The sequence below is a fragment of the Typopeltis vanoorti genome, chromosome 17 (genome assembly GCF_054136105.1).
Source record: "Typopeltis vanoorti isolate ZY-2024b chromosome 17, IOZ_Tvanoo_1.0, whole genome shotgun sequence".
Classification (NCBI taxonomy): domain Eukaryota; kingdom Metazoa; phylum Arthropoda; class Arachnida; order Uropygi; family Thelyphonidae; genus Typopeltis; species Typopeltis vanoorti.
Genome location: NC_143565.1, coordinates 53,264,030 through 53,280,755, shown reverse-complemented (window position 1 = coordinate 53,280,755; position 16,726 = coordinate 53,264,030). Strand labels below are relative to the sequence as shown.

At 36.1% G+C, this 16,726-nt stretch overlaps 1 protein-coding gene across 1 annotated transcript in view; it reads right to left on the bottom strand.

Annotated features, from left to right (window-relative positions):
• Positions 1 to 16,726, bottom strand: part of LOC150097392 (equilibrative nucleoside transporter 3-like) — a 234,354-nt gene that overhangs the window by 10,026 nt on the left and 207,602 nt on the right. Inside the window, exon 13 of the mRNA XM_090407415.1 lies at positions 8,248 to 8,444. Coding sequence (XP_090263541.1) covers positions 8,248 to 8,444 — 197 coding nt within the window. The remainder of the gene's footprint in view (positions 1 to 8,247; positions 8,445 to 16,726) is intronic.

Here is a 16,726-nt window from a genome sequence, read left to right as displayed (position 1 = left end):
AATGTCATTCTTCCACAATCATTTCTCCTCCTACTGGCCACATAGCTAAAAAATTGAACTGAAAAAATTATCAATGATAAAAGATTCAGACAAATTTTATGCAAAAACAAAACAAGAAGCAAATGCTTTACTTCAAAGTCTTCTAAAATTTGAAACAGTATTGACAGCGTTTACTTGTATATATTTGAAACTACAGCCCCATTATCAAGTTATTTACAGGCAAGTGGTTTAGATGTTTACTGCATGGAGTTTAATAGATTCAGCTACAACAAAGTTGAAGGAACACACAAAAACATTTGATGATGTTCACAGCAAGGCATTGGAATTTGTAAATAAATGTAACGACAAGATTTCACAGTTGAATACGGATGAAAATCAAATATTGACTCTTTGGAAACAGCATTGCCAGTTACGAGGTAGAGGAAGAATAAAAGAATGGTAGATGAGCTTGTACTTGTAGATGATGAAGGAAATTCCTAAGATTTCTCTAGCTGATTTTCAAGTAAATGTGTTTAACCTAATAATGGACCACATTGTCCAGTCACTAGATTAATGCTTTGTACAACACAAAAGGTTGTATAAAGATTTATCCTGCTTGAATCTAGCAAAGTTTAAAACTATTACAGAGAAGCCTTGAAGGTGAAGCATTGGAAGGTATTATTAAGCTGTCTCTACAAATCAGCAAAGATCAAGTAATATTGGAATTGTTTTCTTTTGCTTCGAACTTTGATGTATTAAAGCTATTGCTTAATAACAGTGAGAATATGGATTCCAGTGATTCAAATTTTACAAGTGTCAAATTTGTAGCACTTGCCCATCGTGTATACTAAAAATTCTGGCATCCAACAGACTTCATGACAAGGCATATGCTAACCTTTATGAACTTTATAAAGTCATCTGCACACTATCAATTACTCAAGTCCAATGTGAGAGGACATTTTCAAAGCTAATGATCATAAAGACAAGGTTAAGAAATTCATTCTCTGAGGAGAACTTGGAATCGTACATGTTGCTATCCATTGAAAAGGAATTGTTAGATGAACTGGATGCAGAAGCAATTATTGACAGATTCACACAATCATCTAGTGATTTCAAACGATTGCTCTTAATATAGTGGACTGCATGAGAAATGCTTTTGAACTACCTGATAATGTGTAAAATGTTCAGTACAAGCAAACTATTTAAAAATATCCACCATTTATTTAAAATTAAAAAAAAATTAAATTAAATTATAACAATCTGTATTTACATTTAGTATCTATCGTATACTGCCAGTAATATGTACAATATATGTACACTGTAATTATTAAAAAATATACATTTATTATACAAAAAATTTTAATTGTACCTTTTTTCCACTTATGTATTTTTTTTAAATTTTATTTATATTTTATAAAAATGAAACGATAGCCTTATAGTTGTGGGTGGACCCCCTTTGTCTCCTAGCAACCAATATTTTCAGACCCAGTCCACCTCTGGATGGATTGAACAGTAAAAAGTGCCTTAGAAGATAGAAACATAAGATCTGATAATGTTGGAGTCTTGACAGGTAACAGATTGATTTGGAGGAAAATTGTAGATAGGAAGTCAGTAATGATGTAAATTTTTCATGTAGTACTACATATCCTGTACACTCCTTGAGGGTACATGTCAGGAATTTGATGATGATAAATTCCAGTTTTCTCTTTCAAGTTTGCAAATTTAAATTTATGAAAAGTGTCGAATCTTGAGCTGTCTTTTCAAGGACTCAAGACAAGAAATATTTGAAAATTTCCTAGGAATTTTGTCCTGAGACAGAAACCCTAGCTGCATCATTAGAACAAATAGCTCTGGTTCTATGTGTAATGTTCTGAGAATTTCATGCTGTTGGGCTAGATGATGATGTGATTGTTTATGTTGGAAAGAAAAGACAAAGAGTTATTTGATTCTTTTTCTAATATGAAGTGAATTTTGGAGCACCAGCTATTATGTTGTGTCTTGCCCATGGGGCCAAATGGCAAACACATCATCAATAAAGCATAAACACATTAAGGGTTTGAAAGTAGCTGCAGTAAGTGCTTTGTTCTTAAAGTGCACCATGTAAGTTTCCTAAAGAGGAGAAGTAATACATCGCAATAATTTCTCTTTCTAGATTTTTCCTTGTCAAGTAAGGTAACTTGCATATATATATATATATATATATGCAAGTTACATCATCATCATCAATATACAATATACCCAAGTTAAAAATTTATTCCCATATATATATATATATATATATATATATATATATAGTAAATTTTAATAATTCAAAGATATCAGTGAGTGTGTGTGTATGCAGGGGAGGGGAGTTAGACATTTTTAAATCAAGAGTGTTGTTAGTGATACATTAGTAAATAAGGAAGTAATATCAGAACTAACTATTATGTCTGAATTTTTAGGGATGTGATTTTTTACTAGTGATTTGAAATGGACAGATTTTTTTTTATAAAAGTAGAGGAGGAGGACAAGTGGTGTAGCTAACTCTTCAGCAATTTTATTAGTTGAAAGTCTGGCTTTGGCAAAGGTGCCCAGGGAATGGAAGGAAGGTAAGATAGTGCCATTGCATAAGGGTGGTAACAGACTGGAAGTGTCTAATTATAGGCCAGTCTGTGTGTCATCAGTAGTTGTTAAGATCTTGGAGAAAGTAGTGAGGGACCGTGTACAGCATTGGGCAGATGAGGGTAATGTTATCTGTGAGAATCAACATGGATTTGTGAAAGGACGCTCTTGTTTTAGCAATATGCTAGCCTTTTATAATAAAGTTACAAGAGCATTAGATGAGGGAAAGGCATATACTGCAATTTTCTTAGACTTGGCGAAGGCATTTGACAGGGTGCCACATGATAAGCTGATATTTAAGTTGCAGCACATGGGTCTGGATGTCAGATTGGTCAACTGGATTCAGGATTGGCTGTCTGATAGGTATCAGAGAGTTGTGTATGGTGGAGCAGTTTCCAGGAGGCAGAGGGTTACAAGTGGGGTCGCACAGGGCTCAGTACTAGGACCTATATTGTTTAACCTTTATATCAATGACATAGCCAGTGGATTGCAGGGGGATATTCAGTTGTTTGCAGATGATGCGAAGCTTGGAAGGATTATTAGTAATAGTGCAGATGTGGTAGCCCTGCAAGAGGATTTAAATAAGCTAGATAGATGGGCAAATGAATGGGGATGTCAGTTTAATGCAGCAAAATGTAAGGTCTTGAGGTTTGGGAAACATCGATGGGATGCTGCATACTCTATGGGAGGAGTTATACTGGAGGAAGTAGGGGAGACAATAGATCTGGGGTTGATGATTGATAGAAACCTGAAGTTTAGGGGACATATTGCAAAGGTGGTGAAGGTAACACAGAGGATTGCTGCTATTATGAGAAGGACACTGACCTGCAGAGATAAGAGGGTTATCATTCCGTTGTATAAGTCTCTGATCAGACCACACTTGGACTATTGTTCTCAGATTTGGTCCCCAGGATTTGAAGGGGATAAATTAACTGTGGAAAGGATACAAAGACGGATGACAAAGATGGTTTCAGGAATGTACAAGGATAGTTATGAGGATCGGCTGAGAGAATGTGGACTGCAGAGTTTGGTGGATAGAAGAAGGAGAGGTGATATGATTGAGACTTTTAAACTGTTGAGAGGTGGTTACAGGGTTGACACAGGGGAGTTCTTTCGCTTGGTTGATCAGCGGGAAGGAGTGATGACAAGAGGCCATCCCTGGAAGTTACGAAAGGAAACTGTGAGCAAGAGGGTAAGGAGTGGTTTCTTTGTGTGGAGGGTGGTTGAGCCGTGGAATGCATTGCCTGATGGAGTGGTGGGAGCGAGAACGGTCAGTGGGTTTAAGGAGTGGTATGATAAACTTTGTGTTTCTCAGGGGGGGACCTCCCCTCGATGAGTCTTGACAGACTTTATGTCTTAGAAAGGACCTCCCTCGATGAGTCTTTTGACTCCTTGGAGGCCTGAATAATAATTATAATAATAAAACTTTCTATACTATCAACAATAGGGCATTTGGGGGGGGGTATTAGATTTATGGATTTTAAGTATCCCCATAAATACATCATCATCATCAAATTCCTGCCATATACCCTCAAGGGGTGTACAGGATATGATAGTACTACATGAAAAGTTTACATCATCACTAACTTCCTATCTACAATTTTCCTCCAGATCAGTCTGTTACTTGTCAAGACTCCAATATTAGTAGATCTAATATTTCTGTTGCCTAAGGCACTTTGTACTGTATCAATCCACCTATATTTTGGTCTTCCTCTGGGTGGTTTTCCTGCCAACCTGGCAAAGAACACTTGTTTTGCCAATCTTTCCTCGCCCATTCTGTTTAAATTACCATACCACCTGAAATTAGCTCTGATAATGCATTCCTGGATGCTGACAATGTCAAGTTCTTTCCTAATATCCTCATTTTTAATATGATATTGCCATTGATGCCATCTGTTCACGCCTCTAATCTTTCTCAGAATTCTCATATCTGTGGTCTCTAGTCTTTGGTCAAGTGTTTTACTTCTGACCCAGCTCTCAGATCCATAAGTTAAAACTGGCTTGAACACTGTCTTGTATACAGCTAATTTAGTGTTCCGATTAATTTCTCTCATATTCCATATGAATTTATTCAATTGACTTCTTACTATACCAGCTTTATTGATTCTGTTGTATATTTCCATATTTAATTTAACATCTTCACTAAAGATCATGCCTAAGTAGGTGAAATGTTTTACTTGTTCCAGAGGTTCCCCATTCAAAACACAGTTGACATTTTCAACGATTCTGCCTATTTTCATTGTCTTTGTCTTTTTATTGCTGACCTTCATACCATATCTATTACAACAGTTATTCAATTTAGTCAAGGAATCTTGCAGACATGTAGCAGATTTATTGAAAAGTATAACACCATCTGCATAAAGCAAAGAGCTGACATTAACATCTCCAATTCTGATATCATGTTTAATACCACTTTCCTTCATAATGTAATCCATATAGGTAATGAATAACAGAAGTGATAATGTACATCCTTGTCTGACACCAGATTTAACATTAGACCACCTTCCTGTACTTCCTTCAATTCTAACTGCTGACTTACAACTCAAATAAAGACTAAATATTGCTTGATATAATGCCCCATTGACACCATATAACTGAAGCATATTGAATAGCTTCTCTCTTGACACCTTATCACATCCCTTTTGATCTATAAAACTCAAATAGAGATCTTTGTTATATTCCCATGATTTCTCCACTATTTTGTCATAAAGTGAAGATCTGATCCTGACAGCTGCTATTTGGCCAGAATCCAGCTTGTTTTTCACCTTTTCTTTTACAATTCTTCTCAACCGTTTTTCAAGTATACTTGAATATATCTTACCAGGAACACTCATTAGCAAAATACCTCAGTAATTCTCACATTCAGTTTTATTTCCCTCTTTTATATATGGGTACTATGAGAGCTCTACTCCAATCATCAGGAATTCGTCTCTCTCTCCAGGCCTTCTGAATTATGCAGTGCAGCAACTGCAAGACTTTTATACCATCATACTTCAGCATTTCTGGTCGGATATTATCTACTCCTGCTGCCTTTCCACATTTTATGCTTTTGATGGCTTTTTCTACTTGAAGTATGGATATGTATTCCTGACTGTATGCCTGTTGAGTGTGTTTTACCACTGTGCTATCAATGCTTGTTTCATTTAGCAATTTCTCGAAGTATTTACTCTATACTTCAAGGATATCTTTTTCTCCCATTTGCATGCCACCTTTATCATCTCTAATCCTTTTACAGAACTCTTTCCTCCATTTCTAAGCGTCTTGAACAATCACCAAAATATTTTGTCATCTTCTTGATATTTATTTTCTATGTTCTTGCCAAAGTCCTCCCATGACTTTTGTTTAGCTAGTTTTACACAGTGTTTAGCTTTCTTACATTTTTCTCTGTATTCTCTAAGAGCACAAGCTGACTTATTTGCCAGGAACTTTTGATATGCTTTCTTCTTTTCCTTTACTGCCTCTTTAACTTCCTGTGTCCACCATGGAGTTCTGATTTTTCTATACTTGCAGACAACCTCACCACATGCCTCTCTGGCTGAATCAATCACGGTTTTCTTCAAGGCTTGCCACTGAATCTCTAAAGTTTGGTTCTTGTTCTCAAACTCTTTCATTTTTTCTTCAATAATCTTTGTATTATTGATGCTATTTTAGTCTGCAGTTCACATCTGAGAGTTGCTCAACTTTTATTCACTTTAAAATTTTCTTACATGTTATTCTTTTCAATATGAAATTCAATTTTATCCTGCTCAAGACTAAATAGTGATCACTTCCAATTTCAAATCCTCTGTACACTGCGGTGTCCTGCACAAGGGAGAAAACATCACTATCAACAATAACATAGTCAATGAGACTTTTCTTATTTCTTGCCTCTTCTCTCCATGTGAATTTGTGCACATTTTTATGTTGGAACATGGTATTAGTAATAACCAATCTAACAAATATTTGCCATTATTATCAGCTTTGCTCTTTTTTCCAAATTTTCCCAATATATTTTTGTATGTCTGACAATCATTTCCTACTCTGCTATTTAGATCCCCAACAAAGACCAACTTTTCCTTTTTCATTGTGTCAGATGCTTTTTCTAAATCCTCAAAAAATTCTTCCACTCCTCCACTAAATAAGTCTAATTGTCCAGTTCCCCATTCTGATATTTGCCCACATCACTCTATCACTCTACTTAAGACTGCCTGCCATTCAAGAAGATTAGCCTCGTATTTAGTGTTGAATACAATGGCTACTCCTTCTTTTTCTTGATTGTCATTGCCTGAATATAACATTTTGTATTTATTGCTCAGAAAGATCTCACCAGTTTTGTCTTTTTTGTTTTAGTTATCCCTATTATGTCGATCTGGTACTTATCTAATTCCCCAGCTAGCTCCATTTCTTTGCCATTCAGGCTTTTTATGTTGATAGTACCGATCTTTAACTCTGGTGATGTTGAGTTGGGGTGTTTTTTCAGATTTGTTCCAGTAGCTGACTTTTCGCTATTCACCCTGGTTCCCTGTTGAAAAACATCGGGGGCCTTGTTTAACCGGGCGACGCCCCAGCCAGCATGAAATTTTGTCATGTTGTACCATCATTTTGTAATTTGGTTTAAGCCAATAAAAATTGCAATTTGGTCCGCTAAATCTAAAATTGCCAGCCCATCCTCATTCGTTCATTATCCAGTTAGATACCCAACAGGGTACACCACTAGAAGGTGAGGATTGGACATTAGGTCAGAAGCCCTAGTCAGTTCTCTGCATTCCTTTAAAGGCTATGTGGAGGTCTCCTCTCAGTTATAAAGTTTTGACCCTTAAGTACCCCCCCCTATAAATACAGGGTGGTTTAATACAAACAGGTGTTTTAATTTGTTAATGATTTTTTTAACTTTTTTCAATAATTTAGGAACTTTTTATTTTTAGACATAATGGGGGTCTTGATCTATGATTTGGTAAGTTGAATTGTTATCTAGGAGATCGGTTGGTCGATTGGTAGAGCCTCTGCTACTAATGGCTCAGTTAAGTAAGTTTGAGCACGGTTAGTAGTTGGAATGGAACCAATCGTTCGATGCTGTTGGCACACTCTCCCTCGATGAGTCTTTGGACTCCCTGGAGGTGTCAAATAATAATAATAATAATAATAATAATAATAACAATAATATTTAAGATATTAGATATTGGAAGATTTTTCTAAGGCCTTTTTCATATCAGTGTAAAATGGAAGAGTCCCCCCCCATTCTCCATCTCTCTTGAAACTTGAATTAGTCTTCCGAGAAACAGGCACACTAGTCTATAATACAAATGCAGCACCCATTCAACAGACATAATAACAGACTTGGGTATGACTTTTAACATGATCCAATTAAGAGTTACTTTAATATTAATGAATTTTAAATGTCTTAATGCACATTATAACAGATTTGAAGTTGATAATGATTAACAATGTGAAAAAGTGGAAGAACTGAAATGTAATACTTACTTACTTAGGCCCATTAACAAAGGCACAGGCAAACTAGTCTATGCAGCACTCATTCAACAAACATAATAGAATTGGGTACATGACTTTTAACATGATCCAATTAACATAAATTCAATGCTAACGAACTTTAAATACCTTAAATACAGATTTGAAGTTAATAATGATTAATAATGTGAAAAAGTGAAATAACTGAAATGTAATACTTACTTAGGTCCATTAACAAAGGCTAATGCACAGAGATGGCCATTGGAGAAAGCAAAGAATGCCATAAATATAATGAAGAAGATGTCGCTCTGAAACACAACAGGTAGATGGGAGCGTGGATGTACATTACACAGCATAAACAATGGAATAAATCCAATACGTAAAAAACAAACAGGTAACATATATTTCTTCTGGGCAGGCTGAAAGAAGGGAAAAAATGCAAGTTTTAGAGCCACTTTTTTTCCCTTTCATCACAGTATAACAAGTAATTTTCAAACTATTAGATACTCCATAATATGTTTTCCAGGATTACAGGTTAAAGAATAGGTTCTAAAACAACTAAAGAACTGCTTAAGGGTAAAAGGTATGACTGGAAGTTGAGAGTTAGTTGAAATGCTGACTTGCCCCATTAGATGGTAGCCAACTTCATTGCCCAGTGAAATACCAACTACCTCACTTACTGGAGGTATAGAATAGTGAATGCTATATTTTTGTCTTTCAAGTATGAGTCCTGATTTCTCTTCCTCTCTCTCTCCTCTTACATTCTAAATATATGAAGTACCTCTTCCATTTTGAGCATACAGCAGTAAATCACAGCCACTAAACAGAACATGGGACCAAATTTGTCAGTAACAAGTCAGGAGATTTCCCAGTCAGCTGGCACATGACTCTCTGCCACTTGTTCCACCTAGTCAAACTGGATGAGTGCAAGTAGTGGTACATGGGAAGCACTGCTAAGGCCATGTTATGGAAAGGAGGCTAATCACTCTCTCTCTCTCTCTCTCTCTCTCTCTCTCTCTCTCTCTCTCTCTCTCTCCTCTTACTGGATTGTCTCCTCTTATAATGAAAGGGACATTCTCTTACTGGATGTCACTTTCATTGCATTTCTTTTCAATTACTTCTAAATTAAAAATGAAACATGTGGCATATGATAATAGTCTCATTGTGTAAGGAGCCTCTATCGAGAGCTAATCAAAAATAGCATTGAGAAAATTCTGCGAATAGAACAAGCAGGTCTTAGAAATGGAAGAAACACAATGAATCAAATTTTTATTCTTAGAAACATAATTGAACAGAGTGTTGAACTAAATTCAACTATGTATCTCAGTTTTAATTGATTTTGCCAAAGCTTTCAACAGCATAGACAGAGAATGTCTATGGAAAATCCTGAAAATTTATGGATTTCCTGACAAAATAATAAATATTATAAAAGATTTGTATGATGGAAGTAAAGGACAAATTCTGTTAAATGGAACAGCTTCTGAAAGTTTTTACATCAAAACTGGTGTTAAGCAAGGTTGTGTCATGTCTGGAACACTTTTCATCATTGTCATAGATTGGATAAGGCGGCATACCCCGAAAAACCTGAAAACTGGAATAAGATGGAACATTGACACCACATTAGAAGATTTTGACTATGCTGATGACATTGTACTACTATCATCTAGATTTGAAGACATGAAAATTAAGACAGCAAAGTTAGAGGAAACTGCTAAACAAATAGGCTTACACATCAATGAGAAGAAAACCAAAATATTAAAAATCAACATGGAAGGTGGTACCAATGAAGACATTGCAATAAGAATAAAAAAATCTTGCTATGCATTTAAAACCTTACAGAAAATTTGGAAATCATCCAATATAAAAACAAACTTAAAGGTGCAAATTTTTAACTCAACTGTTAAATCTGTATTACTTTATGGAAGTGAATCATGGAAATTAACTAAACAACAAGAAAATAACATAAATGCCTTCCAAACAAAATGTCTTCATAGAATTCTCAAAATTTACTGGCCAAATAAAATCTCAAATATTGAAATTTACAACAAAACCAAAACCATTACAATAGAGTTAAATTGTAATGGTTTTGGTAAATAAAAAATAGAGGCCATGTATTGAGAATGCCAACATCAGAACATACAAGAATAGCATTGACATGGATGCCTGATGGTAAAAGGAAGAGGGGAAGACCCAAAATGACATGGCGCCAGATGGTAATCCAAAAACAAAACAAACTAGGATGGTCGAGCTGGGGCAAAGCAAGAGAAGCAGCACTGGACCGAAGAGGATGGCATGCTAAGCTCGTGGCCTTACGCACCTTGTAGGTGTAAAGAGCAAAAAGTCAAGTAAGTCAAGTCATCAAGAGCTAGCTTCAACAAAGATGGGAAATCAAACAAATGATGCCATCATCATCATCATCATCAAATTCCTGATATGTAACCTCAAAAGGTATACAGGACACTATGATAATAATACATGAAAAGTTTACATTATTACTAACTTCTATTGACAATTTTCCTCCAAATTAGTCTGCCAGAACTCCAATGTGAGATCTTATATTGCAGTCTTCTAAGGCACTTCTTACTGCATGAACCCACCTAGATCTTGGTCTTCCTCTGTGTCTTTTTTTTTTTTTTTTTTGTAAACATGGTATCAAACACCTGTTTTGCTAACCTTTCCTTTCCCATTCTGTTTAAGTGACTTCTTCTTCTCCTGTAGTTCTAACTGAACCATTGGGTCATTCATAGCTGGTAGGTGATACTCTTTGCTAGCCTCCTCCAGTCGTCTCGGTCTCTTGTTCTTGATGTCAGTTGAGAAAGGGAGGAATTTGCCCATTTTTTGATGTTATCAGTCCATTTTAATCAAGGTCAGCCCCTAACCCTTAATCCCAGAATGATTCCTTTTAGTGCTTACTTTGGAATGCCATTAGCCCTCTTCACATGTCTGAACCATTTCATCTGTCTTCTTCTGATGACTGTCAGAATATTTTCCCTTTTTCTCCCATCTATTGAATCAATCAGTTTTCAGACATTTTCATTGGTTTCGTGAGAATTCTCAAAAGTCTTCTGTAAGTTTTCATTTCGAAAGACCTCTCATCTTTCTTCAATAAAGTCCAGGCCTCACAACCATACAAGAGGACAGAATTCACCAAGGTGTCAATTAGTCTTAGTCTGGTAGTGATTGCTATTCTGTTATCTCCCCCACAATGGTTTTAACTTCTGTAGGGCTACGGTTGCCTTAGCAATTCGGTATTTAATGTCAGTTTTTGAACGACCATCTTGACTCAACGTGCTTCCTAGATAAGTGAACTTCTTTACATTCTCAATTTGCTTATTGCCAATTTGTATCTTTAAGAATTCAATATCTGATTTTGAGGTTATCATTGTTTTTGTTTTTTGTAGGTTTATGTATAATCCATATTTTTTTAATGTTCCAAAAACACGGCTGGTTATCACTTGTAATTCTTCTTTACTTTCTGCCAGAAGATCGATATCGTCAGCAAAACATAAGTTATTTATTTTTAGTCCGCAAACTACTATTCCAGTGTCATATTCATAAAGAGCTTCATCTATGACATATTCCAGAAAACAATTAAAAAGAAAAGGGGGACAAGATGCATCCCTGTCTTACCCCCTGTTCTGCCCGGAATGGTTCACATTCACTGCTGTAATTTTTAATTTCAATTCTCATATCAGATGAGGAATAAAGAGATTTAATAATCCTAATGATTTTATTGTCAATACCATAATGTTCTAAAATTTTCCATAATGTCTCGTGCCATATTGAGTCAAAAGTTTTTTGAAGGTCTAAAAAGTTGTGACAGATAATTTTGTTATGTTCTATGTATTTTTCCCCTAGTATGTGTATTGTAAAAATATGGTCAATTGGACTTCCAGAAACCTACTTGTTCATCTGATAGTCTGCTTTCTATTTCCTTTTTGATTCTTGACAATAGTATTTTTAACAGGATTTTGCTTGGATGACTAATAAGGCTTATTGTTCTATAGTTACTACATTTATTGCAGTCTCCCTATTTAGGAATAGGTACAAGGACAGAAGTCCGCCAATCAGAAGGCCAAGTCTCTGTGTTCCATATGTCCTGGAATAAATTTAGCAAGGTGTCTATGACGATGTCACCTCATTTGCGTATCAGTTCCACTGTGACACCATCACTTCCCGGTGATTTTCCTATTTTTGAGGAGCTAACTGCTGCAATAACTTCTTCTTTTAATATCGGGTAATCTCCTTCCTCTGAATCTCCTGGCAAAATTCCATCCAAAATATCATCAGTCAGTTGAGGGTCTTTTTGAAAAAGTTTCATTGCATAATATTTCCATCTATCAACTATTTTCTGGTTATCCGTGATAGGAATTCCATCTTCATCTTCTATGCTCCACTTAAGTGTGGTAAAAGGTTTGGTTAACTTATTGATAATTTGAAAAGCACTTTTAGAATTATTTTTATTTAAGTTGTCCTCTTCTGTATTTTTGCATTCATCCAATATCCATAAGTTTCTAGCATGTTTGATTTCTTTTTTAATAGTCTTAGTAATATTTTTATGCTGTTCTCTATTATCATCACTATTAATGTGAGATTTCAAATATCTTCTTTCATCGCATAGGTCCAAAATATTTCTGGTTATCCATGGTTTATTTATTTTCCTTTTGTATCCAAGGATTTCTTCAGCTGTCTCAGTTATCTTTTGTGAGAAGTATTTGGTTTTAGATTCAATACTATTATATTTCTTGAAGCTTGTGTCAAAAATTTGTTTTAATTTGTATTTATATAGTGTATTTATTTGGGGATCTTTTAATTTTTCTATATTATATATTTTACGAGTTGATTTTGTAGGTAATCTTTCCCTCATTTTCATATTCATAGTTGCGATGATCATGTTGTGGTCACTGCCAATGTCGGCTCCAGGAAATGATCTGGTTCTCATGAGGTTGATGGAGTTTTTAAATCTTGTGCTTACAAGGATAAAGTCAATTTGGTTGTGTGTTTTATCATCAGGGGAAGTCCATGTCCATCTTCTGGAAGGTTTATGGGGAAATAGAGTGTTAGTGTTGGATCGTGCATCCTGGCTGTGAATCCGCCATCTTGTTAGAACGTAGTTCTTATTTAAATTATCTGGGTTTTATTATCTTAATTAATTGTTGGTTCATTACTAACCCAAATATAGAGAAATTTATATTATCCGGCACCACCCTATATTCAGATTAGTCTATGTAATATAGTGGAATCAATCATTAACTAACTTCAGCAATCTCACTTTTCTACCGGCTGAGTTTAAAATTAATATTTAAGGCTTCTGCAAGGTCTAATAAACTTTATGAGCGGTGCAATGAAAGAGAATCAGGCAAACACCAAATTGAAATCAATAAAACAAAACATTTAATGCAGGGTTATATAACATGTACATTAAGTATAACTTTGAAAACAAAATGTCTTAAGGCAACATGTAACAGAGGGAACAAGAGGTTCAAGAGTTTTGGATTTGGTTATAGCATCAGAAGAGTTGATAATAACTGAGTTGACATCTCTCCCACCAGTTGGAGAGAGTAAATATATGGTTTTGACATGGAAAATGAATAGACATGCAGGAGTATCAAAGAGACGGGAACTTATGTGGAATTATAAGGCAGGTAATTATAATAGTCTTAGATGTCAACTTCGGGAAGTTTCATGGAGGGAGGAATTGGAAGGCTGGGATATCATTAGTGCATGGGAAATTGTGAAAGAATATTTGTTAGCAGCAATGGTAAGTTGTATACCACGAATGAAGAAGAGGACACAATTTGGAGTAAAGTGGATGACAAACAATATTAAACAAGAATTACATGCGAAAAAGAGGCTATGGAAGAGATATAAGGAGACAGGTGAAGAGAAGATGCATGAAGAATATAAGACACAGGCCAGAAGAGTGACTAGTGTGGTAAGGAAAGCGAAACTGGAATATGAGAGGAGATTGGCCCTAAGATCCAAAGAAAATCCTAGGGAATTTTTTAGCTATGTGGCCAGTAGGAGGAGAAATCACTGTGGAAGAATGATATTGTGGGATAAAAATGGGAATAGAGTGACTGATGCAGAGGACATAGTGGAATTGTTCAATGAACACTTTATTGGAGTATTTCATCCTAGAGGAGTCAGTTTTAATGCTAGAGGGATAGGGCTGGTACGAGGTTTAGAGGTACATGAGGAGTGTGTTTCAGATACTGAGTACTCTGGATGTCAGTAAAGCTTTGGGACCAGATGGTATTTCACCACGAGTTTTGAGAGAATGTGCTAGGGAACTGACAGTGCCTTTAACCTGGCTTTTCAATGAAATCTGGCTTCGACAAAGGTGCCCAGGGAATGGAAGGAAGGTAAGATAGTGCCATTGCATAAGGGTGGTAACAGACTGGAAGAATCTAATTATCGGCCAGTCTGTGTGTCATCAGTAGTTGTTAAGATCTTGAAAAAAGTAGTGAGTGACCGTATACAGCATTGGGCAGATGAGGGTAATGTTATCTGTGAGAGTCAACATGGATTTGTGAAAGGGCGCTCTTGTTTTAGCAATATGCTAGCCTTTTATAATAAAGTTACAAGAACATTAGATGAGGGAAAGGCATATACTGAAATTTTCTTAGACTTAGCGAAGGCGTTTGACAGGGTGCCACATGATAAGCTGATATTTAAGTTGCAGCATATGATGGGTCTGGATGTCAGATTGGTCAACTGGATTCAGGATTGGCTGTCCGATAGATATCAGAGAGTTGTGTATGGTGGAGCAGTTTCAAGGAGGCAGAGGGTTACAAATGGGGTCCCACAGGGCTCAGTACTAGGACCTATATTGTTTAACCTTTATATCAATGACATTGCCAGTGGATTGCAAGAGAATATTCAGTTGTTTGCAGATGGAGTGAAGCTGGAAAGGATTATTAGTAATAGTGCAGATGTGGTAGCCCTGCAAGAGGATTTAAATAAACTAGACAGATGGGCAAATGAATGGGGATGTCAGTTTAATGCAGCAAAATGTTAGGTCTTGAGGTTTGGGAAACATCGATGGGATGCTGCATACTCTATGGGAGGAGTTATACTGGAGGAAGTAGGGGAGACAAGAGATCTGGGGTTGATGATTGATAGAAACCTGAAGTTTAGGGGACATATTGCAAAGGTGGTGAAGGTAACACAGAGGATTGCTGCTATTATGAGAAGGACACTGACCTGCAGAGATAAGAGGGTTATCATTCCGTTGTATAAGTCTCTGATCAGACCACACTTGGACTATTGTTCTCAGATTTGGTCCCCAGGATTTGAAGGGGATAAATTAACTGTGGAAAGGATACAAAGACGGATAACAAAGATGGTGTCAGGACTGTACAATGTTAGTTATGAGGATCGGCTGAGGGAATGTGAACTGCAGAGTTTGGTGGATAGAAGAAGGAGAGGTGATATGATTGAGACTTTTAAACTGTTGAGAGGTGGTTACAGAGTTGACATTGGGGAGTTCTTTTGCTTGGTTGAACAGCGGGAAGGAGTGATGACAAGAGGCCATCCCTGGAAGTTACGAAAGGAAACTGTGAGCAAGAGGGTAAGGAGTGGTTTCTTTGCATGGAGGGTGATTGAATCGTGAAATGCATTGCCTGATGGAGTGATGGGAGCGAGAACGGCCAATGAGTTTAAAGAGTGGTAGGATAGACTTTGTGTTTCTTAGGGGGGGGGGCCTCCCCTCGATGAGTCTTGACAGACTTTATGTTCTTAGGAAGGACTTCCCACGATGAGTCTTTTGACTCCATGGAGGCCTGAATAATAATAATAATAATAATAATAATAATAATAATAATAATGCAAATCAACTTAGTTAAAATATTAATAACAAACATAAAACATTAGGCATCAGGCATCCAGCTGTCAATTCTACATTCTTCCGAATAATTAAAAATGGTTCACACAGTTCAATGTTACAAAATCTTACAGTAAATATTCTTAAAGTAGAATTCTCTAATTCTCTCTTTGTCAACCAACACTTAATTCAATTATGAGCCAGTTATCACTTCAAGGGGGAAACACTTTAAAGCTCCATACTTCGGCTAATTTTAGTGGAACACCACAGTTAATGTTAAGATATATCGGGCGGAGCTAGCTCTTATTTCTTCACGCTGAAATATAAAAAATTGAACTGCTCTTACCGGGTTACATCCTTTGCATATTGGATTCACTATAGGCACACTTAAAACTTAAATTAACTATCACTTTTAAATAACACTATTCAAAAGGAATCTTCACTATATAACTGAAATATTAAACATAGAGCTTCACAAGTCAGGACGCACTCGTTTCAGGTAATCTACTTATTCCTTATTTTCTTCTACGCATTAATTTCAGCTTTGCACTATTCTTCCTTAAAATAATTGGAATTCGACGTAATTTTAGAATTCCGTAGAAATATTCCTAATTGCCTATTAATTTCCCGGTCCCTTCTTAATTTATTTATGGCATTTCCAAATTCCCTTTACTGCCACCCATTACTTCACTCCATGCTGTCCTGAATGCTTCTCCCCCTGTTTACTTTCATTTTCCAATAAAATACCTTCATTTTTCCCACCAAAATCTGGTTCTAGCTAGTTTCTCCCTTCGAGTACTGTAGCTCATGCTCCATGCACGCGCTATCTAAAATTAACTCTGTTTCCCTGACAACAGCCAATCAAATCCAATCAGA